Here is a 27,654-nt window from a genome sequence, read left to right as displayed (position 1 = left end):
CACTTGCAAACATATGTATAAAAGATACCCAAAGGTAGAAACCGGTGGTGCTTGCTTTGCAAACGATTGCCAAGCACCCCTCTCTGCGCAGACTTGAAACAATAAAGATTAAGTTGGATCCTCCACCCCTGTGTGTTTATTGGCAAAAGCGCACCGGGCACGAACTCACACTGTCCTTTGGAGACAACAGTAGCACTTCAGAACTCTTGTAGATGTGGGAGATAGGTTGTATTCTATTCTGCCTGATGTATCATCAATCCAATTTCCAATTAATGGGTGATACTACAACACCATGTGCCAAACAATCAGCTAGCATAAATCAGAATAGTTCCCTTGATTCAAGAGGTTGATTTATATCAGGTGAAGATGTCAACTGTATGTATGAAAACTGCTATATTTTTAGATTTGCAGTGCTCATAGAAGAAAAAACATTTTTACTTCAAAATATTAGATTTTATATTTCATTTGACTTTTAGTCCTTTGAGGGAGAATATATATGTGGAACTAGCATCTTGTTTTTACACTCACTTTTCTGTCCATCAATGCATCTTGAACAAACAGAGTTTAACGAACAAACTTTCTGCAAATGAAAATTGGTGAACAGGTACCCAAGTCAAGGAGCTGCAGCTGTTTATACCAGCAGACAATTTGGCCCTTACATTTCTCTTTCAGTGCCTTCTATAGCTCATTTTAATTACTTTTTAGGTTGTTTCCTAAAGCTTTCTTTTTAATTTAAAAGCTGTCCTGCATACATGTCAAAAAGGAACACTAATCTTTATGTACAGCCTACAGGGTTTATCATTATTCTTTTTTCAGTGATTAAAAATCATATTTTGTCAATACAGCGCAATCCTGACACATTCCATTAGTAATCTAGGAACAAGTAAATGCAGTAATACAGTGCACTTTCCCCTTTAAGACTTATACTGCCAGTTACATACTGCTTAGGAAACTAGTTCTGCAATGCAGCACCAGCTGCACAGTTAATCTGCTCTGAGCATTAGTTCCCTAACTACTACCCTGACTGTATCAAGGCAGACATCTCTCTCTTACTGATTGCAATGAATAATTTTGCATATTTACATATGCATGTGCCCAGGCACGCTTACACACACACACACATACATAACAAAGTAAATCCTGCAGAGTTCTGATTTGCATATGAATGATCTGAATCCCTATGAAACAATCCAAAGTCACATGGAGAGGAATACATTTTACAGTCATTCTCTTCTTTGCTGAGGTTTGTGTCCTGCTAGGGGAGGATGCAGAATTTTGCAAAGTCGGGGGGGGGGGAGGAGGGGGGAAACAGGAGTGGCACCTGGCACTTCAGGGGTGGCTATACTCCACTCCCAGCTTCCTTCCCACTACAGGTTCAGGCAGACCACACAGCAGGAGCCTCCAGGGACTTATTTAAGTCCACAAAGCAGGTAAGAATCCCTTCCTCTCCCTTTCTGTGCTCACAGGCATAGCTCCTTCTCTCCCATCCCTTACCAACTCTTTCCTTGCTTTCCAGTGGGTGGGGGAAGCTCCAGAGCCACTTCTACCCACTTCAGCTGGGCTGCATGGGACTAGACTTAGCTGGGGACAGCAACAGGAGCAGAAGAGGTGGGTTCTCCCTCCCTACACCTGCTCTTGGGGGCATTGGGCAGGATGGGGGAATACACCCTGCTGCCACTGCTGCTGCTGTTGTTCCACAATCAGCCCAGCCTCCCCTACCCCCAGGACAGTGGGAAAAGCAGTAGGCAGTATCAGGTGTGGGAGGAGAAAAAAAAGGGGCAGGGGGAGCGGACCTGCCTCTGAACACAGATGGGAGTGCTGGGGGTAGGGGGAACTTAAAGTCCTGCTTTGAGGACTTAAAAAAGTCCCCAGAGGTTTCTGTGGTGCAGTCTAGTCTGAAAGGGGGTGTGCAGCTGCACCACTGCATGCCCTCTGGATTCGCCTTTGTGTCCTGCTCATCACTCCTGTATGGCCTCTTTCTATTACCACTATTCACACTAGTCTGGGCTCTTTAAGGAATTTGCCCTGCTGAATTATCATCCCCTAAGCCGAACGACCATTGATGACTGTTCATATTGTCTTCCCACCCCGTTCCTCCCTGTTGGTACTACTGGCCCACACCCTACGTAAATGAGGATCCAAAGATATTAAAACAGATGTCAGGAGACCACAAGAAGTAATTCACAATCCTGATTCAATAGAGGATGTGTTGTGTTATGGCAAAATCCACACAGTCACATAGTCCTATATTGCAATAAGATCTCAAATTCTGAGCTTGTTTCACCTGGCAGTAGCCTGTAATCCTTATACAGCAAGTGAATTAGTTTCTCACAGGGATGGTTAACTTAAGACAGTCAGACCTGGGGTGGAAACGGGAGAAGAAGACACATGTCTCCTTCTTAGGGTAGATGGGCAAGAAACGCATATAAATGCACTCTATGCTTGCAGCACTAAGCAACCCAAGCATACTCTGGCAGAACTTTTTCTTTCAACCTCCTAGGACTATATTGCTTCCATCTCCATGATGCCCAGGAGGGCCCTGGTCCATAGCCTCTTCTGGGACAAGGGTTTATTCATTGCAAGAAGTGGGGAAGATTGATCTAGAAGGGTCAGTTCTTTAAAAGGCATGAAAAAAGGGAAGGGCTATGAAAATGCAAGACCTACAAGCAGAGGAATGGTTGAAAAAGGTGAAAAAAAAAGCAGAGAGAGCATTAAATATATTGACATTGCCCTAAATGATACATGCAGAATTATAACAGGCTGCCTAAAACCCACTCCTGTTCCCTGCATACATGCACTATCTGGTATAGCATGAGGAGGAAGGTAGTAGGTGACACTGACTGGCAAGTACACGAGTCAGATGACCCCCACCAGCTATATGGACATCAATCAGTGCATTGTCATTTCTCATCAAGAAACAGCTTTTTGTCCTCTACCACACCATTGACCAGATCATCGGAATCAGCCAGAACTACCCTCTGGCAAAAAGAACAGGAAAAACTAGGCAATAAAGTTGCTGAATGGGGCCAACAAGGAATTACCCCCAGTGAGGAGTTAGCATCCAGCTCCAATTAAAAAAGGCACACCTGGCACAACCTAAAGAGATTGAGTGTGGGTCTTGGTAGATGCAGCTGTCCCATGAAATCATGGGGCCTTATGCAACTGGCCAATGTATTTGTCAGGAGAAGCAAACCACGGATCGTCTCCTGAGATGCCCTGTAGAACCACAATGTACCCCACAAGATCAGTCAACGCCAACACCAGAAGCAGTGGCCTGTGCAGAATATTGGGAGCAGACCATATAGAAAGGATGGACTGGAGAAGTGAGAGAACATACAAAGAAGCAATAAGAAACCACAGTGAAAATGGAGCAGAAAAAAACGAGGAGCTAATGCAACAATACTATAATTTGATATTTTGACATATCAAAATAAAAAGGAAGAGTTAAAGTGAAAGGAAAGAGGAATTTGGCATACATAGACAGAAGAAATCAAACAGTTACTACACAACATTAGAAATGACCAGCAATCAGCATGGTACCATTATGTTAGATTGGGCACTGATAATACACAATAATCATGGCTAATCCTACTCCTTCTCTAATGCAGCTGTTGTTCTGATTAAATCAGTTTTGATATATCAGTGCTACCACCACATCTACACAGCGTAGGCAGCAGAAATTTCTGTTCTTCTTTGTTAATACTCATCTATTTAGATGCATGAAAGCAGAATTAGGTGAAAGTTAGTTGTATTAACACTTTAGATAACACTGGGCATGTCTACTTGTGCTGCTAAGGTGCTGTTGTTACTGTGCCATCATTTAGTACTTCCTTTTGAAAGTACTAAAAGACTGTGCAGTAACACCCCATACTACACCGTGCATGCTGCGCACAGTTATTTTTAGGCACTACATCACTGTAGTGATGCACCATAATGCAGGAGTGGATCACTATGGTGATATAGCTGTGGCCCCAGAGTTTTTGCCCATGGACACTATGTCACCATAGTGTGTTGCTATGGTGACATAGTGTCATGTGTAGACTCACTCACTGTGGTTGAAAGTAGCCCCACCTCGATCATGCACTCATAAGAACTAGTCTTAAGGAATGAAAAATTACCATATGAAATGTGGTAAAATATATAGTTTCCCCTAAATGCATACTTGTCTCAATGAAACTGGTTTCTATCAAATGTTGAATCTATTCAGCACTTAATTAAAATGACTTTCTGAAAAGAGCCATCAGCTTTTCCCAGCTCAGATAATGATATCTTATGCTTATTTTCTACAGACTCTATGTAGTTCTCTGCATGGCAATGGTACCTTTAAAGTTTTGGCTAAGTGTGTTCCCAAATATAGAAAAGGATCTCCCGAACATCCTTACCTATGTAACTGAGTCTTTGTTTCAACTTTCTGCAGGTCAATAAGCAGTTCCTTGCACCTGCCAGCATTTTTGCACACTGTGTGCAATGCATTAATGGAGATAAAAACATCGAGACTTTGATATTTCTATAGTGTCTTCTCTCAACAAACTTTCCAGGCACAGCTAACTTAGTTGCATGATAATGCTGCAAGATAGATGTTATTATCGTATTACACCTGGGAAAAACTGATGCACAGGAAGATTGAAATGATTTGCCCAAGATCACCCAAGGAGTCTGTGGCAGAATCAAAAATATAACCCAGGTCTCACTCTTACTTGCAGTTCAAGCCCAAACTCTTCATAGGTGGTGTGTAGACGAAACGAGGGACGGTGTGCATGACACTTTAAAGTGGGTTATATACTTTTGCACGGTTTTAATGGTGTTGGTGTTTGCACCCATCAGTGCCGTATTATGCAGTAATTCCAGCTGTTGTACCAAATTTGGCAGTGTAATACGCCTTAAATGACTTGGGGCACAGCAAACTCCTCAGAGGAGTTTTAGGCACTACATTGCCTTGGAGGAGTTTTAGTTTGCTGCCCTACAGCCATGGAACAAAGCACTGGGCTCCGTGCAGCTCAGGGGCTCTGCAGGAAGCCCGTGCAGGCAGCCTGGCAGCAGCCTGCGAAGGCAGACTATGCCCAAGAGAAAAAAAAGCAGCAATCTGCGTGCCTGAGCTGTGTGGGGGCCTGGTGCTTCCCTCTACAGCTGTGGTGCCCCCGGAACAGACCGAGCCAGGTGCCTGCGGGTGGGTGCCGCCTTGGGAGGGGTCTGTCACTGCCACGGAGGGAACCACTTGCCCCCCCTGCAGCCCAGGGACTGCTCCACCCACCCTCATCTTGCCCTCCCCTCCCCACTGCTGGAGAAGCAGGTAAGTCCACGGGTGTGTGCACAACATGGGGGTTTACTTTGCCCTAAATTGAAGCCGTCTTTTTAAAACCTACTGCTTCAGTTTAGGGCCCCCATTTCGTCTACACATGCCCATAGATATTAAGAGGGGGAAGTAGGACAGCTTACCACTGTATACGTATCTCATCTAAGACTATCTGTCTTATATACACTCTCATTCCCTCAGCCCATTCACTCTCATTCCCTAGCTCCCTCAGCTAAGAAGCCAACCAACTTTTTATTGTTATCACTTAAGAAAAGGTCAATGAGCAGTTACTGTTAATAATAAGTTATTGCTACTATATAAGAAGCAGTTATTAATATTATTGTGATTATTACATCTTATTGTGCTATTATGTTATTAGGCTTACTACCATATGATGCATATATTGTAGTTCATAGTGTAGTATGCTGTTATAATAATATTAGTGTGCTTATTAATACATGATTGTTATTAAGAAAAGTAAAGATAAAAAAAGGGGTGTAAGTTGTAGCTGTGTTAGTCTAAGGACATAGACAGACAAGGTTCTTTGGGTGAACCTGATATCTTTTATTAGACCAACTTAAGTCTAATGAAGTCTAATAAAAGGTATCGGATTCACCCAAAGAACCTTCTCTGCCTAATTTTTAAAAAAATCACAATATGCCCAATTTTTCAATCTTTACTGCATTACCGAGAAAAGAAAAGCGAGAGAAGAAAAAGATCTGTTCTGAATGTTCTGAACTCTGGCTAAGAGAGGAAGCCCACTCAAAATTTTAATCAAAACTAAAAATATGCCATTTTTCTTCTGTAATGGAGACATTCCCTCAGACAAAACTTCTCCTTGACTACCGAGGGTGCCTGAGCGAAGGCAACAGAATCTGGTCTTTGATTGCAAACTGCACTTATCTAATCTCCCTGCTTCTCCACAGATCTGGCTCCCTTAACCTTGAGAAGCAAAACACTGAAGAAGATTCTTGCTTCCTTTGTCAGACGGTCTGAATCCGGCTCAGGCGCTTCACAGAGAGGCTGTTCAGCCTGCTGCAGGTCCATCCTTGAATGCTAAATAAGCTCCCAGACTGCATACTTTCTCTCAGCGGAGCTTAAAAAGAAATGTCTGTCAGTGCACTGAGATGTTGGCATGGCAACCTGGAAAGAAAAATCTGCAGCCCCTGGCAATCTTAGGAGTAGTAGCAGCTTGTTTATGTGACTTGTTATTTTTAAATGATTTGGTGGCATCTGCCCTTTTTACTTGGGAAAATGTGGGAAGACGTTCTTGCTTTGTATGTATGAAGGAGAGTACGTATTTAATTTTTTGCATGCCATGGTGTAGCTAAATGCAACTAGACATATATTTACAGGGGGCAGAGGGGGATCATGTGCTGTGCTAGAGAAATGCTGGTCTGACTTGCAGTGTCTTCTGTTTGGGTTCATGACTGCACTTAGCAGTACTTAAAAGTGCATAAAAAATCCACACGCATTAGTTATCATAAAGGGAAAAAGCAATCTACAAAGAATGTAGGTGACTTGGTTAATGACTGGCACAAGACTTGCTCTAGGCATTGGCAGACTCCCCAATCCAGGATCCTGGGAGACCATGAAGCTCTCAACTGCTTATGGCTGCTAGCAGAGGACAAGGAAGCTGTAAAATGAGACACAAAATCCTCTTGGGCCACAGTCCATGATTGCAGGCAGCAAAGCTGCACCGCAGAGGGATCTGCCTTCTCCCTTTGAAGTAGAAGGGAAATTTGCAGACTTTCATCCAACTAGCTGATTTTACTCTGATTAAAACAAGAACCCCCAGAACCCCTGAAAAATAATGCTTTGTGGTTTTTTAATGGACCTTTGGTGAGATCCTCTCAACTCAGTTCTGTACGTAATGGAAAATTATATTCCATTTGTACAGAGTCTAGTGCAACAAGCCCTGATTTTGAGCAGAACCTCTAGATGCTATTATACTATTATTGAAATTCCTACTACTCCTGGTAGATGGCTGGTTCTAAGCAAATATTGAGGCAAAAGCTCACAACCTCAACCAAACCAGCAGATGGTGGAATAGTAGCAGGTATGCTGAAAGGCAAGGCTTTGTCCGAGATGGAGGATGGAAGGATGAGATGGTTAGCAATAAAAACATCAACATCTTAGTAATAAATATAACTGGGTCTGGTGCCCAGTTCAGAATACTTTATTTGACAGGATCTCTCTTTTCCGGACAGCAAATGAAGCATGGAATCAAAAGAAGTAGAGACCAGTCAGCCAGATATCCACCTGTCCTCAGTGCACAATGCTTACTCTAAAACTTGGCCATATTACATGAGAAGGGTATCATTAGAATATTTTAAAATACAATTTCAATAAAGAGCAATTTTAGGGAAACATTATGCTAAACAGTGTGATTGGAATAATATGTTATTAAAGATATTTTACTTAGAATTCAGGCTTTTTATTCCAGTTGTTAGATCATGAGCTCTGCAATGTCATAATTGATTACACTGTCTGGGAACATCAACTGCAACAAGTTAGACTTCTTGTTACTATGACAACACATTTACATTAAGCTCATCTCTCGTTCCTTAAAGGAGCTTAGTTTTTTTATGTTCATGTTATAAGAAGAAACATTGAAACTAGTTAAAATAATGAATGGAACATAACAACCAAAGCAGCCATTGCATTGTCTTCCTCTCGGTCAAATTCAATTTTGATGTGCGTGACTACAAATCCATTGATTTCAGTGACATTATTACAGAAGAGTTGGTTCAAAATGTAGCTTTTAAAAATGCCTATGTGACCTGGAAGCACAGCTGCAGATTTTCAGAGGGAAGGCAGGTAACTGATAGGTGAATTTCAGTGATACCAAATCTTAAATTCCTTTGAAAAGCCAAGCCATAAAAATCAATATTCATGGTCCTAAATCATTTAGGAACATTTAAAAATCCAACCTATACTTTTTTTGGATGCAATATCTAGACATGCTCAGCACCACAACTGAGCCCAGGATTTCTAAAGAGTTCAGATCCCACTTAGGTACCTGGAGAAATGGACAGATTTCAAAAGTATTTGCTAGATGGAAATGCTCAGTAGGGCTAGGGACAGACATTCAAAAAGCCTGAGCCTGAATTGATTCAATCTTTGCAGGTTCGTCTAACCTGGCTAGGCTGAATTGCTTTGTAACTGCACAGACGGGATCCCAGACATGCAGGCACATGCTGCAGTGGCTCAGGCTAGAAGCCAGGGGGTGCTACGGCAGCCCTCCCTTCCTTCCACAGCACTGACATTACATAAATCGGTGTCACCCAAATCAGTAAAGTCTGATACTACATTCAGCCAGGTTTACCTGAAACCGGTTTCAGCCGTTTTCAAACTGGTTAATGTGCAGTGAACATCTGTTCTGTTACAGGTTTAAACCAGTTTCTGATTACTTAAACTGGTTTATGTGTAATGTCTGTCTCTAACCTAGGAGCCAACACATGCTGCCAAGTTTGGCCTCTTCATTAAGGTGCCTAAGAGGGGGGCTGAATTCTTCTAATAGTCCGGCTGATAACTTGAGAAAATCTAACCCCTTTCACTCCTGTACACTGAAGCAGAGGAACAGCCAGGATCAGACAGAATGAAATTGGAGGCTAGAGAAGAGAAACCATCTTAAAACTGGATTATATAATGAAAAGAGATGGCAAAGAATTAAAAAAAAAATAACTCCTTTGATATAAAAAGGGACAGTGATTGATTTGTGAAATTTCTAGGACAGTAGGAAAAGCTAGACAAAGGCAAGGACTGAGTCAAATTGAGTGTTTTACTCTATTTAGCAAATAAATATGCTAAAAATCCAAAGAACATGGAGGCAAGGGCAAATTCATTCTCTGCAGCTTTGGAATATTAAGAGGGGGTGGAAATTTCCCTGGCCCCATTCCCAATCCCCTCCAAACAAACCACCCAGGGGAAGCTATACAGGAGGCTTTAAAGAGAATGGTGAAATAATATTTCCGAAGGAATGCCTCAAAGATACAGCGCTGAAAAGCCTCCAACTATGCTCTCTTCCATAATGTAATTTGATCATGTCTGATACATTCAGATAAGGTGTCCCAGAAAATGACATTCATGTTACTCCTAACAAATACAAAGCAGAAACAATGATATGCAATGTATATTTGCTTGTATCAAAATCAGCAAGTGAGATGCATGATGTACACAGTAATTATCACCAAAATTTCCTGAGCAAAAGGAGAGAGACTGGAATGATTAATTAATGGCTTCTTCCCCATGGGAGCTATCAAATGATATAGTAAGAAGTCTTTCAGCTTTATAAAAATCATAAATAAAAGAAAATAAACTCAAAAATCAGATTTATCTTTTGATGCCATTGCTTTTCCTCCTCAGCTATTTCACCTGTTCTCCTACATTTTCTCTGTATATATTGCAACTGAAAACGCACACCCAAAACAGAGGACACAGTGGTTTTTGCTGTAAATGAGACCTTATGAGACTGCTCCTTGAGCTACGGTCAGATTTTAAATGGATAGGGTAGGGGCACAGTACAAATAGCCAAACAAAGAAAATAAGTGCTGCTACATTGCAGTAACGTTGGAGCTGCCAAAATCACGGGTTCACAAAGTTTTACATTAGGGCAAAAGGCCTGTTGGCTTTCTCATTAATGGTGTTTCTAGGAAGAAAAAAATATGACTATATCAAAGCAAACTGGTTACCTGTCGCTTGCAATTTCTGTGTGGGAAATTTGGCATGCACGCCTTACTATACTCATAAAATGCCAAATCAGCCCCAAGATATATTAGTCTTGCAAAAATGCTGCAGCTTTAGAAGAGGTTACTACATTTCCATAAGACAGCATGAAGAGAGTGTAGTGTGGCTTTCTTCAGGGCTCAGAGTGCAGTCTAATTCTCATTAAAGCTAATGAAAAGTTTCCTTATCAATCTTCAAAAGCCATGGTGCTCAACTGTCTGGCCCTGTGGAATGAATGAGTGATATGGGCCTGATCCGCAGACCGGATCTAGCGTGGGGTCGAAGCATAAGGTCAGCCTCAGGGTGTCATCTGACATACTGGCCTGGCCCCATGTGCCAGATCTGGTTGTGGAGTGACCCCACATGCTGGCACAATCAGGCATGTGGGGCTGTCATCAAACTTGCAGAGCTCTCCAGAGGTCCAGAAATTTGGCAGCAGGGGACTAGTGGCAGCCTCAATTGCCATGGCTTCCAGAGTGGCAAACTGGCTTCTGGGGTTCCCCCATTGTCAAGTTTCTGGGCCTGTGGGAGCCCTATGGGCCAGATAAGACTGGTCTGTGGACTGGATTTGGCTCACAGACCAGAAGTTGAACACCAGTTGTTCAAAAGAGTTGGATCAGATCATAGCTGCATAGCAAGTGCTATTGAAACTGGAGCAAATCTCTCTGAATCACCCTCATGCTGCAGAGTCAGCATGTGCAATTGAAGTCATTTTTTCTGCCTGACTGAGGCCCAGACTCCACTGGGGATTGCTGTCTCTCTGCATTGCCCTGCAGATAATTACACTGAGCAGAATGAGGCAGTACAGAGGTCACACAGAGAAATAAGAAATAAAGTTACTTGACTTCATGGCAATGAGGCTCTTTATGAGGAGACTGAACCCCAGAATAGAGGAATGGGAAGACAGTGGCAGGATCTGAGATAAGCAGGGGTGAGAGGAAAGGCTAGACTGGCAAATGATGGGGGACTTGAGAAGCAGAAAACCAGAAAGAAACAAAGGAGTCACTAAATGGCCTTCGAGCATGGGACACCCTGCTGCGCCTGTGTGGAGACATGTACCCAACTGTCTGTTTAAAAACTGACCAGGGAATGGGGTCATCAGATTCCTTCCTGAATGTAGTGCCACTGAACCACTGAACTTGACTGGACCAAATAGGTCTACGACTTGTAAAACAAATTATTCAATTAGGAAGCATTTACATTCATACTGTAACAGAACTAAATCTCCTCAGTGATCAAGTATACATGCTTCCACAATACAGTTATTTTCCCCTTAGTTTCAGTGTTAGGGTGGAGTGTTTTTGTTTCAGCTAGCAATCTTTATCATATCAGATCGCTCAGGGAACTCTGGGAGCAGGGAGGCCTAGTTCATGAATCCCAAACAGGCTTTGTTATAAAATAGGTGCAAAGATGCTGAGCAAGATGATGGCACCTCTGAGCTCTGGCAACAAGAGCAAAACTGTAGGCACCAAGTAAATTTTCTGGCAAAAACTTAGGTAGCTAAAAATCAACCTATGCAGTTAGACTTGGACTTAAGTGCCTAAATTCTGCCACTATTGCACTTTAAGACCATGTCCAGACGAGCACAGACCTTTGGCTCACCAGGGACAAGTAGCGGCAGCACACCTTTCTACTTGTCCCCAGGGAATATCCATGCCATGCGCGCTTTGGTGCACAGCAAGTTACCCCCAGGGCTGTAGGGGAGGCTAGAGTCAGCACTGAGCTGGCTCCAGCAGCTTTACCTGGGGTTCTGGGGGGCCTCCTGGGGCTGCAGCAATCCTGCCACACACAGCCTGCTGGCAGCAGAGCATGGCTTTGGGCAGCCTGGCTCTGCTTTTTAGCCACATGTGCTGCCCATGGGTCTGCTACTCAGGTTTTTTTTCCCCACAGTTTTTTTTTTGAGCCCTGGATATCCAGGGCTCAAAAAAATACCCATGGGGGAAAAAAGAAAAGGAGCAGTGCATGCACAGGCAGCGCACCCTTGCAGTGCAGAGAACAGTTGACTATGTAGTATGTGGTGCTGCAGATGCCTTTGTGGCGCTGCATACTGCATACTGCATGGCTGAGCTTATCTGGACATGCCCTAGGTGCCTAAATGTTTTTGGATCAGGCCCAAAATGACTTGACAAAGATCACAAAAATCATCAATGGCAGATCAAAGGACTGAAACCAGAACGCTCAAGCTTTAGGCTAGCACCTATCCACTGCACTATTCTCCTTTTCTTACAGTGGCTAGGATCAGACATAATAAACAATATGATGATGTGAAAATGCAAGTGATCGAATGATTTTTTTTTAAAAGGAACTCTGCATGCCTACTTGGTGCTTGTATATGGACTAAAATTGGTGATTGGGAAAAAAAACAGTTTCTGTCATCTTCCACACAAACAAGCATCATCACAGGTTTACATTAATGGCCACACGGGTTTATTTCACCTTAAGGCCTTCAAATTGTTGCTATCCACAAGGATAATCTCTTAAAATCTAAATCTACATATTTTTAAGAAAGCGTATCATTCCAACACAATCCCTTATGAAACTACTGTAGGGCCTGAAGATTCAAAACTGTCTAACTGCTAAGAAATTATGGCTAGCATCTCATAAAGTGCTCTTGAACAGTTAGTAAATGGTGCTCTGATTATCTTCTTAGCATGCATTGATGAATACATCAATGACACTGGTGTCTGTAAAAGAGATAGATTCCCTTTCCACTGTACATTTGGGTATTAAAGTAGGAGTTTTGCAAAGAAAAAAAATACTTATTTCTAAAAGGGGAAGCCTCTTTGCATAATTCTTTCATTTTCTACAACATGCTTTCTGGGCATTTTTTTTTTTCTTTCAGATCCAGCCAAATCTTCAAGTCTTTAGAAATTGCCTATATAATTTATTCACAGACAAAACCCCCAATGATTGCAAAGGGTGATATGCTTGCAGATTAAATACTCCTACTCAGGCTCAGTAGGGTTTTACTCCATGAAAAGTCCCATTGGTTTCCACACCGTACTACTCAGTATGACAATGCCAGAATCTGGCCTTGAGTAAAGTCTCCAGAACTTGTCTTAGCTAAAGGAAAATGGGGACACTGCATGCAGCAACATATGTTGCTTTGCTTGTTCCATGATACCATAACAGATTAAACACTCATTTCTCCTACACAAGGTTTTCTACTGGCTTTAGTAAGGTTATGCTTGGATTCCACCAGTCGGACACCAGACCCAAGATGATATATTAGTTAATATTTTGACTACTGCTCAGAGGCTTGATTGTGGTAGCATTTCACTAATATGTGTGAAATTATGGTCTTTGTCATGAATGGCTAGGGCTATTTCACTAAATCCTTTGGCTTTATGTTAAAAGCTTATTCTTTTGCATGGGAGCTATCAATAGGATGTCAAAGAAGCATTTAGGCTACAAACAGATGTCGCATTTATCCCAGGAAAAACATGTTATCTCAGGACAAAGTGTGACTGTTCAGATGCCCATGCCTGTTGTCTTAGGATAAACCCTAAAAGGTTTCACGGGATAGGAAGTGCTAACAGTTTGTCACAGGACATCACAAAGCGCATCTAAATGGTTGTCCTGCATCACCAAATAACTGGCAGAAAAGTGGCAGGACATTCGGTCACTTGCTGAACCCTGACTGGAAGGGTGATGTGAGACTTTTGTGTTCTGGGGCCAACACAGCCATAAGTGGTCCCAGGAAAAACACAAGGTTTTTTCCTATCCTTATAAAAGCAAACACCTTGTCTCCCCTCTCACTGGTGGGAAAATGTACTATGTTCACTTTCAGACCAAACTGACTTCAGAGCAAGATGTGACAGGACTGAAGTGTTGCTATAGCCATGATGGTCCAAGAAAAGGTATGGGAGGCGAAGTTTTGGTTTTTTGTGGTATCTTTTACTGGACTAACTGTATAATTGGAAGAGTAGTTGGACAAGCATTCAAGTTTAGATAAGCACTTCAGCTCTTTCCTACAGCTGAAGAAGGATGCTTTATGCCTGAAAGCTTGTTCAATTTCTCTTTCCAACTATTGGTGCAATAAAAGAGATCAGAAAAGCCCCAAACAAAAGCCAAAATTCTAGCCTCCCATTCAAAGCTAGATATGAGAAAAGAAGGGGAGGATGGGCAGGAGTCTGGTTTTGTTACCTGCTGTTTCTCTGTCTCGTGTGGATAGTTCTCCATTGATCCCGTTCTCTTTGGTTCTAGAATATGTGCCTGGTTGCTCACGTTCGCCATAGCTTGCTTCCTCATCCTCCCTGTATGGAAATCCATTGGCACTTCTGACCAGTCCGGCACCTGCACCAGCTTGCTCCTTAATTTCTGGAGAATGTGGGTGTGAAGAAGCCTCTGCTAGTTGACTTGAGGTCCAGTGTGGTGCCTTGGCTTCCTCCTTCCTATCATCTGCCATATTTCCTCTCCTTTACCACCTGTCCTGTAATGCAGTAATAGGAGATATCAGCAGTGCTCAAGATGTGATTTCCCTGGCTCAGTCTGCAACACTAATGTAACACATATACATTCCCAACAGCATCTTCAAGAAAACTCAAATGGTAAAGAGGCAAGAGATTTAGAAGCAAACGTTTGCTATGCTTGTGCTTCTGAAAACATCAAAGCTTCTGTAAAACAAACTAACAAAAATAATTACAAAACTCTATGGTCCAGAACTTGACCCCAATGGACCAGGCTTAGAGCTTCTGGCACTAAGCTCTTAATGGGAATTAATGTGTTGATCAGTTTTTCTTTTTAATTTAGTCATTACAATTAAGCATGGAGACAAATAACTGTAAGTGAATCATTCTTCAGGACAGCAACAATACCTTATGGTGTTGACAGAGAAGAAGAATGTGATAATTTTCTTAAATAATTCCTGTTATTGTTAGTTACTGTTGGTACTGCAGTAACACCAAGGAGACTTTGTCACCCACCAGGACCCTGTTGTATTAGGCAGTGTACAAACTGAACAAAAAAAGTCAATTGCTTTCCCGAGGATTTGACTACCGCCTGCTATACATGGCAGAATGTTCCTATAGATGTTCATGTCCCTTTCTATGGCAGTTTGCAAACAGTTACACAAATTTCTTTTTGTATAACCAAATATTTAGGGAAGAGTTGTTTTTCATACAAGCACTTGCATTCTCTTTTGAATAAAGGTAGTTACATATTTGAATAAAAGTAAGTTCATATCCTTCATCTGGTATTCTCCTGTTCAGAATCTTTCAGTCCTCCAATCAGGAAGCAGACACGGTGGAATGGTGATAAGCTTTTTTGTCACTGCACTAAATGGTGTGGTTTCACACTGAGAGGTGGCTATCTCAGTGTAAACTCCTGGGCTAGGGACAGACATTCAAAAAGCCTGAGCCTGAATTGATTCAATCTTTGCAGGTTGGTCTAACCTGGCTAGGGTGAACCAGTTTGTAACTGGACAGACATTCTCTCTGGACTGAGGAAATTCAGGCACATGCCTGCAGTGGCTCAGGCTAGAAGCTGGGGGGGCGCTACAGCAACCCTTCCTTCTCTTGCACAGTGCTGAGCTGTGGCAGTGTGCCCAGGCCCTGGCAGGACCTCTGGAGGTTGGCCTGCATAGTCCCAGGCTTTTCCCCGCTGTCTGCTCAAGGGGCAGGAGTGTTGCCAGACCTCAGCTCTCTGCTAGCACTCTGAGGCAAGGGGGGGGGGGGTGCAGTGCATGCATCTGTTGCTGATACAGAGCTTTTCAATCTCCCTCCATGCTTCTCTATACTGTCTGCAGCAAACTGACAGGCAAGCAAGCCATGGGGTTGGGGAGGAGGGGAAGGGGCTGATAACAGTGTTTATCACCTCATCAGCAAAACAATAGCCTCTCTCCATTATTCAAACTCTTCTTAAACAGCTTAACAGCTGACGTGTTGATTAGCTCCAAAAAATCCTAAACTGTCACTGTTCTGTCTGCCTGTCCCAGTGAAATTGGAGACACGCACACACAGGGACACCTCTTGGCATTTGCTAGCATACCCCATATGCCTAGTGTCCCTGGGGCTGGGATCCATCCTGTGGGAGATGGGAGGGAGGAGGGGATCTCTTCTTGTCCAGCAAGCAGTGGGAGCGGGGTGCAGGGCAGGGGGAAGCCAGGCAGACCATGCTGTGCCTGTAGTCTCTGCAGGAGCTCTGGCCAGGGAGCAGAGGGGAGAGGCCAGTCCTGCTGTGGAGCACAGAGCCTCTCCCAACCCAGAGAGCATGCCGGGATGCTGGGAGAGTCTGGTTTATCTTAAACCAGGAAGGGGTCTGGGGACAGACATTGCATAAACCAGCTTGAGCCAAATCAGTTAAGTTTGATACTACATTCAACCAGGCTTATCTCAAACCAGTTTCAGCTATTTTCAACCTGGTTTATGTGCACTGAACATCTATTCTGTTACAGTTTTAAACCAGTTTCTGATCACTTAAACCAGTTTATGTGTAATGTCTGTATCTAGCCCTAACTAGATAAGGCAGTACAGTTAACCTATAGTGAGCAAGGAGGTACAGGCTTACTTTAGAATAGCTACATCAAGGTTAAACTGTGCCTTATTTCTACTATATTTTGATGTAAAATAGAACAGTTTTTACTGCAGCAAAGCAAACCTATAGATAGCTGGTTACATATCATGAATAACAAAGGCTGAAAAGTCTAAGAGAACAGTTCATAAACAACCACAAATTGGTCACCAGTATAGTCAGGAAAAACCAATGTAGTCATGAGAATCAGAATCAGTTGATTTGTACACACAGGGCACGTCTACATGTGCAATTAATGCATCTGAATTTTCTCCACAGAAAATTCAGGCTGATTAAAGTGCTCCTAGGTACAAGTCCACATGTGCACCCACATCAGAAGCAAATTACACCCAACAGGAGCAGCCCAGTCCATGGTGCCAACCCCTAGTTTCCCAGCTTGGGGGGCAACCCCAATCTGTGTGGGGTAGGGTGGGAGGGGAAGCTGTCCTTGCTTGGCGGGCAGCTCCCTAGTCACGGGGAAATTGGAGTGGGCCCCAAAGCCCAGGAGGCTGGGGGAGCTGTTGTCATGGCTAGGTGGGCAGCTGCCTGCCAGTCCCACGCAGATTGGGACCTGTCCTGATTTCCATGGGGCAGGGAAAGCTGTCCCAACTGCCAGGCAGCTGCCTCAATCTCCACATGGCTGGGAGGCAGCATCCCCCCAAGCTGGGACAGCTCTCCCTGCCCCCCTGTGGGCCCCTGCTGCCTAGGCTGACCAGGAGCATCTACACATGTACTTTGGCGTGTTAGTTTAATGTGCTGATTTCTAGTAATTATGCACAAGTACTAGAAAATGGCACATTAGACTAATCCACTGCACAGTAACTGCTGTGCACATGTAGACTGTGATGCTTTACTGAGCAGATTAGTCTAACATGCAGTAAAGCATCTCATGTAGACGCACCCACAGCAAACAGCCAAATCTGTCTATCATTTATTAATGAAAATAATTCTGACCCACTCTAATCATATGTTGTAGTTTAGTGTCAATAGCTTTTTAAGCTACTTACTTTTTTCTTTTAGGGCAAAGTTTTGTTGAAATGTAAATATCAGTAGTCTTTCACAGCAGCTAGTCACTCTATTTAATCCCTTATAAAAGGAACTAACATATATACTCCCCTATTACCTTCTTTCTGAAACCTTGGTATTTATGGAAACAGCACTGTATGTACTAGGTACTAACGAGCATGCTTCCATGGGGAAGTTTGATTGAGTAAAGACTGTTGTAGGTGGCTCTAGTTTTGAGCAGAACATTTCTACTCTGTATTGAAAATGGCAGGTTTAAAAGAATGACAAGGTGTCTTGAGATTAAAAGAACTTCTGTATCTCAGTCAACTATAGAAATATTAACTTTTGCTTTAACTAGGCCCTGCTCTTTGGTTTCTCCTCTCCCCTTATGTTCTACTGTAATCCTTATGAAAGAGGTTTTGGTTGATACAATAAGAGACAGGAAGCTACAGTACAGTCATCTATTCATAAACATTTTATAATAAAAGTTCTTTCCAAAAGCATGAGGTCACAGGCCAAATTCTTCCCTCTGGGAAAACATGTTAACACTCAACAAAAATCAATGGAGTTCACTGAAACTGTAATTTAAGGGCAGAAATTAGGTTGCTCTGTGAAAAAAGGAGGAGGCACTCAAGTCTGTTTCTTTTTTATGTTGAGCAAACTCTATTAAAAGCTTCTATCTATTGAATCAAACTGTCCATCCTAGGCATTTTGAGCCTGATCCAAAGGCCCACTGTAGTCCATAAGGGCCTTACCACTGACTTTAGAGGATCTTGTACACATATCACATTCTAACTCCAGCAGTTATTCTCTACAGAAATGAGTACAGAGTAGCCAAGGATCTTCATGTTGAGAAGGATTATGTAAGTGCAAAGCAGAGTGAAAGCATTTTTGAAAATCATGTTGATAAAAGTGATGGTTCTTGTCCTAATGTAATAATCCTGAAGTGGCTGTTCCTCATTCAAGTTGAACACTCCTTCCTTCTCTTCAAACTATTTTGGAAGAGTGTTCACATTCTTATAATGGGCCATGCTACAGAAAGTCCTCTGTGAAAGTAACAGAAGTGCTTTTATCTTTAAAAATAAATACAGTGGGAGGGCTTCAATGGTAGTTGTATGTATCTGGGGTCAGAATTTGGCTCAGTGTACATAATAGATGGTTACAGACTGAAATATGGGTGAATTCATTCTTGACTCTCTGTTATTCATCAAGTGCTCTCGCAGTTTATAATGCTAGTAGAAACACTGAGAGTGAGTCACAATATATCTTTGTGTTCACAGCAGTGATGACTACTAGCCATAATGCATAATGTTGTACAAATCAAGGCACTTAGAATACATGATAAATCCCATCATGCCAGGTGCACTTTTAAGCATTGCTTATTTTTAGCCATTTAATTTAATCCAACTTCATCACACAAATAATTAAGTTAAATAACAGCATAGGAAAATGCAAAGTCGGTAAGTATGGAAGCAGGGTCTTAACAGTGTTAAATACAAAACTGAAAAGAAAAGAGAATCATTATGATTTTTTCTTATACACTTAATGTACACCGTTTCAAAGAATTTTAAAAAGTCACTTTGCCCTTTCCATTGTAGTTTTTGGTTCCCTGTCAAAGCTTTTATGAAGGCCCTTGAAATAACAAAAACAGACACTACAGCCTCTTGAAATGTCATGTCTCCATGGCTAAAATGAATTGTGACATTTCTCATCCCTCATTCCTTTCTGATTCTAGTGATATCTAATTATGAAGAAATACTCAGCAGCAGCCTTAAGGGTATGTTCTTTCCCACTCTGTCACCACTCTCTTTAGTGAATTTAGCAGTGGCGAAAGGGTCTGGTAGTGCACAATTAGATACTGAGGTCCTTTGTTTATACATAGAGTAGCTGACTGTGAATGAAACAGATGCTTGTGCATTTCTGGCACCAAGCTAAAACTTAGAAGACCTGGATTCAGTTGGCAGTGCCATCAAATTTCCTTTGTAACCTTGTGCAAGTCACTTAATCTTTCTGTGCCTCATTTATAAAATGAGGGTAATTTTATTTCCTTTGTCTTTCATCTAATTAAGATGAAAGATCCTTGGAACAGGGACTATCTCTTACTATGTACATGCATAGCACCAAGCACACTGGGTTCTCTTTCTCCATTCAGGTCTCAAGGCACTGCTGTAGTACAAATAAATGAGCCGGGATAGACAGAATCTGTGGGGTGTAGGCCATGCTAGCCCATGCTTTAAACCTGCGTGCTTCAACTCTGGCCTTAGGAAAGATAAAGTAAGGAAATCTCTAGAGCCAAGGAGGGTCTCATTTTTTTCCATGAGGGCTGGGGGGGACAGGCATGACTTGCAGGTGGGCTAGGGAGGCAGATGCGACCCATAGGTGGGGTAGGGGGAGGCAGGTGTGACACATGGGTGGGATGGGGGTGAGGGGGCAAGCATGATCTGCAGGTAGGGTGAGGGGGGCAGGTACAACCTGTGGGTGGGTTGGGGGGCTGGGAGAGTCTGGCAGGGTCCATGGGGGAGCTTTGGGGGATCAGAGGCTACTTTTAGTCCCCTGACCTATCCCCAGCAAACCTATTTCTCCTGCCCCTCCCTGCATCAGGACTTATTTGCTCAGTTCCAGCAGCAGCAAATGCAGATAAGAGTGGCTGCACCCACAGCAGCGTGTGGGATGGGGGTTGAGAGGGCTAGCTGGGCTGGGGGAGAGGCAAAAAATAGCCCAGTACAGGATTGAGGGGTGAAAAGAGCAGCCCTGGGGCTAGGGCTAGTGACAAGTTTTCCCAGCCCTGGGGCCGTGCAGGGAAAGCATACAGAAGTTCCATGCACCGGTCTGAATGAGTGTAATCCAGGTTTATCTTAAACCTGGTTCTGCAATTTTTAGACCAGTTTGTGTGCATGGAATTTCTGTACAGGTACAGGTTTAGACTAATTGTTGGTCACTGAGACCAGGGCTATAAATGTAAGGTTGGCACCAGGACGAGCTAAGTTTAAATTGGGCAGCTACTTTGAACCTGATTTAACTTCCTGAATGTCTGTACTTAGCCCTAGTCCAACTCTCTGCTCAAGGCAGGATCAAACTTATCTAAACCATCCTATACAAGTGTTTGTCTGACCTATTCTTAAAACTGCACAAACAACCTTTTTACACAACTACTAGGGAAAATGCCCCAAACCACCAAGAACACCCTAACTTACCATGGGTAAAGAAGGGGAGTAAGAACACTGTCAATGTCCTACCACTGCAAAGACAGGAGGTAATTATTAAATACATTTGAGAGATCCAAGGAAGAAGACCATGTTCCCTGAAAAGGAAGGCAACACCCCCACCTCCTTGCCAATTTGAGAGTAGGGTAAAATTCCTTCCTGATCCTAACAGTGGCAATTGGTCTGACCCTGAGAGAAGGACTCCTTGAGGTTAAATCCTAGCTGGAGCATCAGCACATCCCCATCAAAATCTCCAGCCTTGCCTGCAGCTAACACCCAATGCTTCTGAGGAAAATGAGAAGAACCCCCTCCCACCCCCACCCTTGGTCACCTGCAACAACAGGAGTGGAAAATTTTTTCCCCACCTTCATGTGGCAAACAGCAAAGCCCAGAAGCATTGAAAAACCAAACGCCCTCCACTCTGCACCGCAGGGACTGCAAACAAAATTCCATACATCACACACTCTATTTGGAGAGCCATAACTCTCCTTTGGGTCATCTTACCCCCTCCATAAACTTGTTCCAGCTCTTTAATTTTGTTTTATAACCAAGCCAGTTATGGAGCTCTACTTCATTCTCATGCTGCTAAGCACAATCTTTTCCAATTTCCACCTGCTCTGGACTGCAGAGCAGTTTTCATCATCTCCAAGCAACACGTGTGTGTGTGTGGGGGGGGGGGGGGTTGGAGGGGGGGCTCCCTGGCTTCCACTTATTGCATCTTACAGCCCACTCCAGGTATTTCTACTCCTAAACCACCCTGACCAATACTTATCCAACCTCTTCTTGAAAAACCCCAAGGAAGGAGATTTTAAAATGTCCCTAGGCTTCTAGGGCAGTCAGTTCTAACAGTGAAGAAGTTTTTCCTGTTATCCAGTAGCAGCTGTTTCATTTCAGAGGTGTTCTGGGCTGTTTTGGCACCCAAAACAATGAACCCAAATCAAAACAGAAGGTTGCAAAACATCTCCAAAATGAAATGAGGCATCTGAAATGTTTAGGAAAATTTTGGAGTTTTGGAGCCAGGCTTGTAGGGAAACAGCTGTGCGCTGCTGCCCTGTTACATGACCTGGCTCTGCAGGGAGCAGAGATACACACCAGGGGGCTCCTCACCGCCGCTGTGTGGTGTAGGCAGTGGTGTCGAGCAGACCCTGGTGTGGATCTCTGCTCTCCGTGGAGCCAGGTCGCATGGCAGGGACCAGAACTGCCTTGCCACACGACCTGGCTCCGCAGGGAGCAGAGATCTGCACCAGGGGCCTCCTCACCACCACTGCCTGCCCCACACTGCCCCAGTGATGCAGGGCTGCATGGGGTGGGCAGCAGTGGTGAGGAGACCCCAGGTGTGGATCTCTGGTCCCTGAGGAACCAGGTCACGCAGCAGGGACCAGCAGGTTTGCTCACCGCTCTGCCCTGCTTCCCTGCCCCGCGACCCAGTGTGACAGGGATCAGAGATCTGCGCAGGGGTCTCCTCGCCCGCACCAAGGGCAGTGGCCCAACCCTTCCCCAGGTGAGCCACCTACAGCCCCGTCCTGCCCCCTGCTGGGGTCCTGCAGCCCCTGGCTCCAAGCCCCGTCTGGCTGGGCAGTAGGGCTGTGCGAAGCTTGCAGCCCATTCGAAACAGATTTGGAGGAGATTTGGTGAAGTTGAATCTCCTAAACAGATTCGGCTGAAATGAAACAGGATAGTGATCCAGAACACCGAAAAGAATCACTGTCCTCTGAAATGACCAAATCTGAAACCGAATCGAAACAGAGCCATTTCGCACAGCCCTAATATCCTGTTTAAACTTATTTGCTGCAATTTCAAGCCATTGTTACAGATTCTATTCTCTACAGAACAGGAGGAAAGGTCTTTTCCCTCTTTTTTATGACAGCTTTTCAGATATTTGAATATTGCTGTCATGTCCTATCTTAATAACCTTTTCTGCAAGCTGAACATGCTTATTTTTCTCAATTGCTCCTTGCATGGCTTGCCTTCTAAGCCCTTTATCATTTTGGCCACCCACCTCTCTAACTTCTCCATGACATTTTTAAAATACAGAGCCCAGAAATGTACTAACTAGTGCCTTTGGTTGAGGCCTAACTAGTGCTGAACAGAGTTGCACTATTACCTCTCATGTCTTACAATAATCCTTCTGTTAATGGAGTCCAGAACTGCATTAATCTTTTTTGTAGTTGTTCTGAATAATGAGATTTCTGTAAAGAGAAGGCCTGAGACTACAACAGACACAGGTAATCAAAAGGCTACTGGGCGGTAACAAATCTTAGTATTAAGCACGCTTATCTATAGTAGCAGTCCTAAAGACACGCTTCTGTTGCACAGGGTATGACCAGGCATTACATTTAGATAAAACTACCTAGGGTTATGTGGATCTAAATGCTGATCTGTGCAGATGTTTGTGGGGTTTAAATCAAGCCAAAAATGGCAAGCTTGATCTTAGTTCACCTGAGTAGGCCAACTTAGATCGGGAATGGATTAACTCAATCCAGAGAATGTCTGTACATGTCTGGCGTGAGGCTCCGGCACTGGAAAAGCTCAGCCACTCACCAGAGCCTTGGGGCTACACTCTTCTTGCACCCTCACCCTGGCTGGGCTATTTTTATCTATCCAACCTGCCCACCTGCAGATGGACAACCCGGTCTGTGGACAACCCGGTCTGTGGACCCATCAACCCCCTGAAGACCTCCCCCACAAGCTACTTACAGCAGGGTTCTGGTGCAGTTCCTGCCACCAGTGGGTGCATGCCTGCATGTGTCATTCCCAGTCTACAATCATGCAGCTTAAAGCAAGCCATATGATCATAAACTGGGTGTGGCAAACTTTTATATGCACCTTCAAGCTGTGCACTAAAGTAGAACCTTTTATCTTTTAACAGAAACTACAGCAGTATGTGATCTGTACTCTCTTCAGCTTTTTGAGATCCATATTGCAACAGAAGAAATTTAAATAAATTAGACAATACAGAGCCAAGCTCACCAAAAGTCCATAGCTTGAAGCTGGCTTGCCTTTTAACATGAGCTTCATGTTCAAGTTGTATCCAACCAAAATGTTCCTAACCCACCCATGATGAATCCCCTACAATCAAATGTAACAAAAGCAGTTTGCAAAGCCAGCTGTAACACTGAGCTAAATGTTTCCACTAACTGTCCTACACAAGGGTGTTCTGTGAGCGCATTCCCAGCACAGCAATCTTCTGGGGAGACAGCTTTTGTAAATGGCCTAATGCTGATCCCTTTGAAGTCAGTGAAAAAACAGCCCATTGACTTCAAAGGGTGAAAGTTATACCAATGCTGCCTGCTTTTGCCAAGCCCACCCCAATCTTTTACTCTTGTGTTCTGTGAAGCTATTCATCAGTTGGACAAGGATATTAGATTTCAAGAAAGCAAATTTTACTTAATTAAGAAAGCCAGTGAGGCAGATGCAGAGAAGAATGATTAAAATTCAGAAGCATAAGAGAAAACACGAAGATCCTAAAGGAAGGGACAGCAGGGACAGGCAACCTACAAAGTCCCTTTAAGAAAACTGAGAAAAGGATAGAAGGCAGAAAACCCCCAGGTGATGCAATGCTAGCCAAAGGGTTATTCTGGAACAGAATGAACTTTTTACAAATATTTCAAAGAAAAAATATATTAAAGAAAAGCAGATCCATAGATAATCAAGGAGGGGGAAGGAATGGAATAAAGGCTGTCTCCAGAATAGTGGAATACTATGCTCTTTTTCAAAATCTGCCTTATTTAAAAAATACAGCTAATGACCTCACTGAAGCACTGACAATTAGTTCCAAGAAGTCAAACAGAAGTGAGAAGAAAAGCAGATGTAATAAAAGTTAGCATATAGAAAACAGGAGATTTAGATATCAATTCAGAATTCCCAATTGGCTTCTTAAAGGCAGTTTTAAGAAGTTCAGGTTTCATTTCTATAAGTAATAAAATAATGGAGCACTTATTAAAAAAGATGTTCCAAACATCAAGAAAGTGACTGGAGCTTGAGCAATAAGCTATTTAAAAATTATACCCTTCTAGACAAACTGAATTACTTTTTTTTAAAGAATTATAAAACTGAATGTATGAAAAGAATGTGCTAGAAGTTAGATTGTATATGTGGTATCTTGGCCAGGTCCCATTGAAATTAATGGCAGATTTGACATTGAAATCAATGAGGCTAGATTTTTCCCTTGTATTTCCGTGTAACATGTAAGTTCTCAGTTTCTCAAATTTTATTCTTAATATTGTTTTACATATGAGTGCTGACTATTTGTTTAATTAAAAATGATCATACTTGAAACATGATACATCAAACTGGGGGAAATGTCTAATGTCATAAGACAAGTATTATGCTAAATCCCACCTTATTTAGTATTTTAATTCATGCTCTAGAAGAAGCAAAATCATGAACAAAATTGCTGGCTGATCCTGAATAACTAGGGATACAATAAGCCAGTGTTATACAATCTAAGATACACCTCATCACAGACCCTATACAGAACAAATTGATTTTCACAGTAATTTATAGTCTACTTCCCTATGATTCTATACTTTCTCCTTACCCGCTATGCAGATTACTACTTAACAGTTAAATCCCTGTTTCTTTAAAGTACCAGCAAGACTATCTGTAAAACAAAGTAAACAGAGTTTATATTACTCACATTTACATTCTTTTTTGAGGGCTTTCCCCGCCATACAGGTAAATGATTGCTGTGCATTTCCTGTAGAATATTCTTCAAAACATGTTTTTCACTGTTCTTTCAACTATAAAAATCAATGGAAAATACCAGAGATGCCTGAATTGTAGGATGAAGAAAAGAATCTCACTATGTTAAAACCGAGGACATTTACCGCAATCTGTATCCTTGCCAGAGCTGAAAATGAGGAACTGATCAAGTCTGCTAGGCAGTCAATCAGACTTATGAAGCTGGCACTGCAGTGAGTAATTAGGGAGCCAGACAAATAGTCGCTCATGATCCAGTGATTTTCTTCTCCTTCTTTCAGAGTTGTCCTCTATGAGCACAAAAACGTTTAAAGCCCTCCTTGAGTTTCCCTCTATTGGTCTGGAGAAAGGTGCAAGAAAAGAGGTGGAGAAGGGGGTGTGTCACAGTTGTTTCTGGTCTATGTAGTCTGTATAGCCATGGGCTTTGGGTGTGGGGCTAGCTGTATTTTCCTGGCTGAGAGTCAGAGTTTTGCCAATAAATGAATGAAAGTAAGATTTCAAATTAGACTGTCCCATTTTACAAACTGAAAAAATATTTGATGGAACCACAAGCTTTAAAAAAAGTTCCCTTTAATGGGTTTTGGGTTTGGGTCCTAATGAGGTAGAACGTTTAATCACTGCACAGTGATTTGCTCTACATCATATAACCTACTGTTTTTGATTTGCTTAGTTACAAACAATCAGAGCCATAATTTTAGACTAGACATTTTGATTTTCCCTCAAGTACGAAGGGCCTAATCCAAAGTCCCCTGAAGGCAATGGAAAGATTTTCACTGGACAGTGGATCAGGCCCATACTGTATCAATGTCATGTACAGTCAAGCACACAAGATGGAAACTAGTGAATGAAAAATTAAAACCTAGGGGGAAGTTCGGGTTGCCAACTCTGTTTGAATCTATTCTGGGAGGTTTCTGGAATGCCAACATGCCCACGACACACAATGAGAACATGTCCGCGTGTTTGCATATATCATTTATGGATTGCAGTGCATAAATTGTATGTCAGGAAGGCATATGCACATTACTATTACATTTTAAAAACCCACTAGACTACTGTATAAATTGGATTCAACATTTAATATTTATTTTAATGAATGTCCTATCATTTATCTCCCAAATGACTCTCAGCAGTCTCCTAGGCTAGGGACAGAAGTTACACAAACCAGTTTAAGTGATCAGGAACTGGTTTAAGCCTGTAACAGAACAGAACATTTTAGTACACTTACTCCATTTTCAAAATGTCTGAAACTGATTTAAAATGAACCTGGATGGATGTAGTATTAGACTTAACCGATTTAGGTTAAACCAGTTTATGGAACTTCTGTCCCAGATTTCCTCCCAGTTCAACTTAACTCACGGTTGGGGACTTTGCCATCCCCTGGGGGTGGCTGGGTGAATTCCCCAGCCCTGGCCCCTCCTTGGCTGGGGGAATCAGTTTGGCTCCCAGATGGGGTTGGGGAAGTAAATCTCCCACTGAGGGCTTCCCATCATGCTGGGCACAGGCTGGGTGGAGGTACAGAGCTGGGCAGGGTGGGGGCATTCCCCCTGCCCCCACCTCAGTCAGCCAGCTGGCCAAGGAGGGGGTACGGCAGGTGACTGGCCTGGCTCCAGCTCTGGGTGTGGTGGAGAAGAGGGGGAGAAACGCCTTGCCGGGGGCTTCCCCCATCCCTCCTTATGTCCATACCAGGGAGAGGTGGGGGGGTTCAATGCAAGGTTGGGGGGTTCCCCCTCACCCTCTTCCAGCCAGACTGAGGAGGGGGTGTGGCTAGGGGGGCCAGATCCAGGGACAGGGGTAGGATGAAATGCCTGGCTGGAGGCTCCCCCCGCCCCTTCCTAGGCACTGGGGAGACCCTGGCTGGGGGCCTAGTGGGGGGGTTCCCCCAACACACCTTCCTCAGCTGGCTGGAGACTGAAGAGAGGGCATGGCTGGGGGAATCACCCATCTCCTGGCTCACTGCAGTGGCCAGAAGGCTGGGGGTGTGTGCTCTAGTACCCCCCACCCTCCTCCCTGCCTCCTGGTATGGGCCACTGCAGGGGTCTGGATGCCTTTCAGGTTTGAAAAGTGAATGTCAGTTCACTTTCCTGAAGATTTATATCTAATTCCTGGAGACTCCAGAGCAATGCTGGAGGGTTGGCAACCCTAGAAACTCTGTTCTCTTCTGTTAAAAAAATTAAGTTATAAAATACAAACCATGTCTGAAATATTTTTGCCAAT

At 43.2% G+C, this 27,654-nt stretch overlaps 1 protein-coding gene and 1 long non-coding RNA gene across 24 annotated transcripts in view; one reads left to right on the top strand and one right to left on the bottom strand.

The window, feature by feature from the left end:
• MAP2 (microtubule associated protein 2) overlaps positions 1 to 27,654 on the bottom strand; it is a 388,240-nt gene that overhangs the window by 93,047 nt on the left and 267,539 nt on the right. For 21 of the 23 annotated variants that reach the window (XM_019492133.2, XM_059727117.1, XM_059727119.1 and 18 more), the window contains one exon: positions 14,168 to 14,453. In XM_019492133.2, coding sequence (XP_019347678.1) covers positions 14,168 to 14,429 — 262 coding nt within the window. In that variant the 5' untranslated portion in view covers positions 14,430 to 14,453. Of the gene's footprint in view, positions 1 to 14,167; positions 14,454 to 25,378; positions 25,482 to 25,568; positions 25,730 to 27,654 lie in introns of those variants that run through there. The other 2 variants (XM_059727110.1, XM_059727115.1) reach the window with 2 other exon arrangements.
• Positions 1,329 to 7,720, top strand: LOC132250359 (uncharacterized). Its single transcript, XR_009462037.1, has 2 exons — positions 1,329 to 1,430; positions 6,220 to 7,720. It is a non-coding gene; the product is annotated as an uncharacterized LOC132250359 (long non-coding RNA).

Source organism: Alligator mississippiensis, chromosome 4, assembly GCF_030867095.1.
Source record: "Alligator mississippiensis isolate rAllMis1 chromosome 4, rAllMis1, whole genome shotgun sequence".
NCBI classification, from domain to species: Eukaryota; Metazoa; Chordata; order Crocodylia; family Alligatoridae; genus Alligator; species Alligator mississippiensis.
Note: the sequence above shows the minus strand (reverse complement) of the source record. Positions and strands in the feature narration are given on the sequence as shown.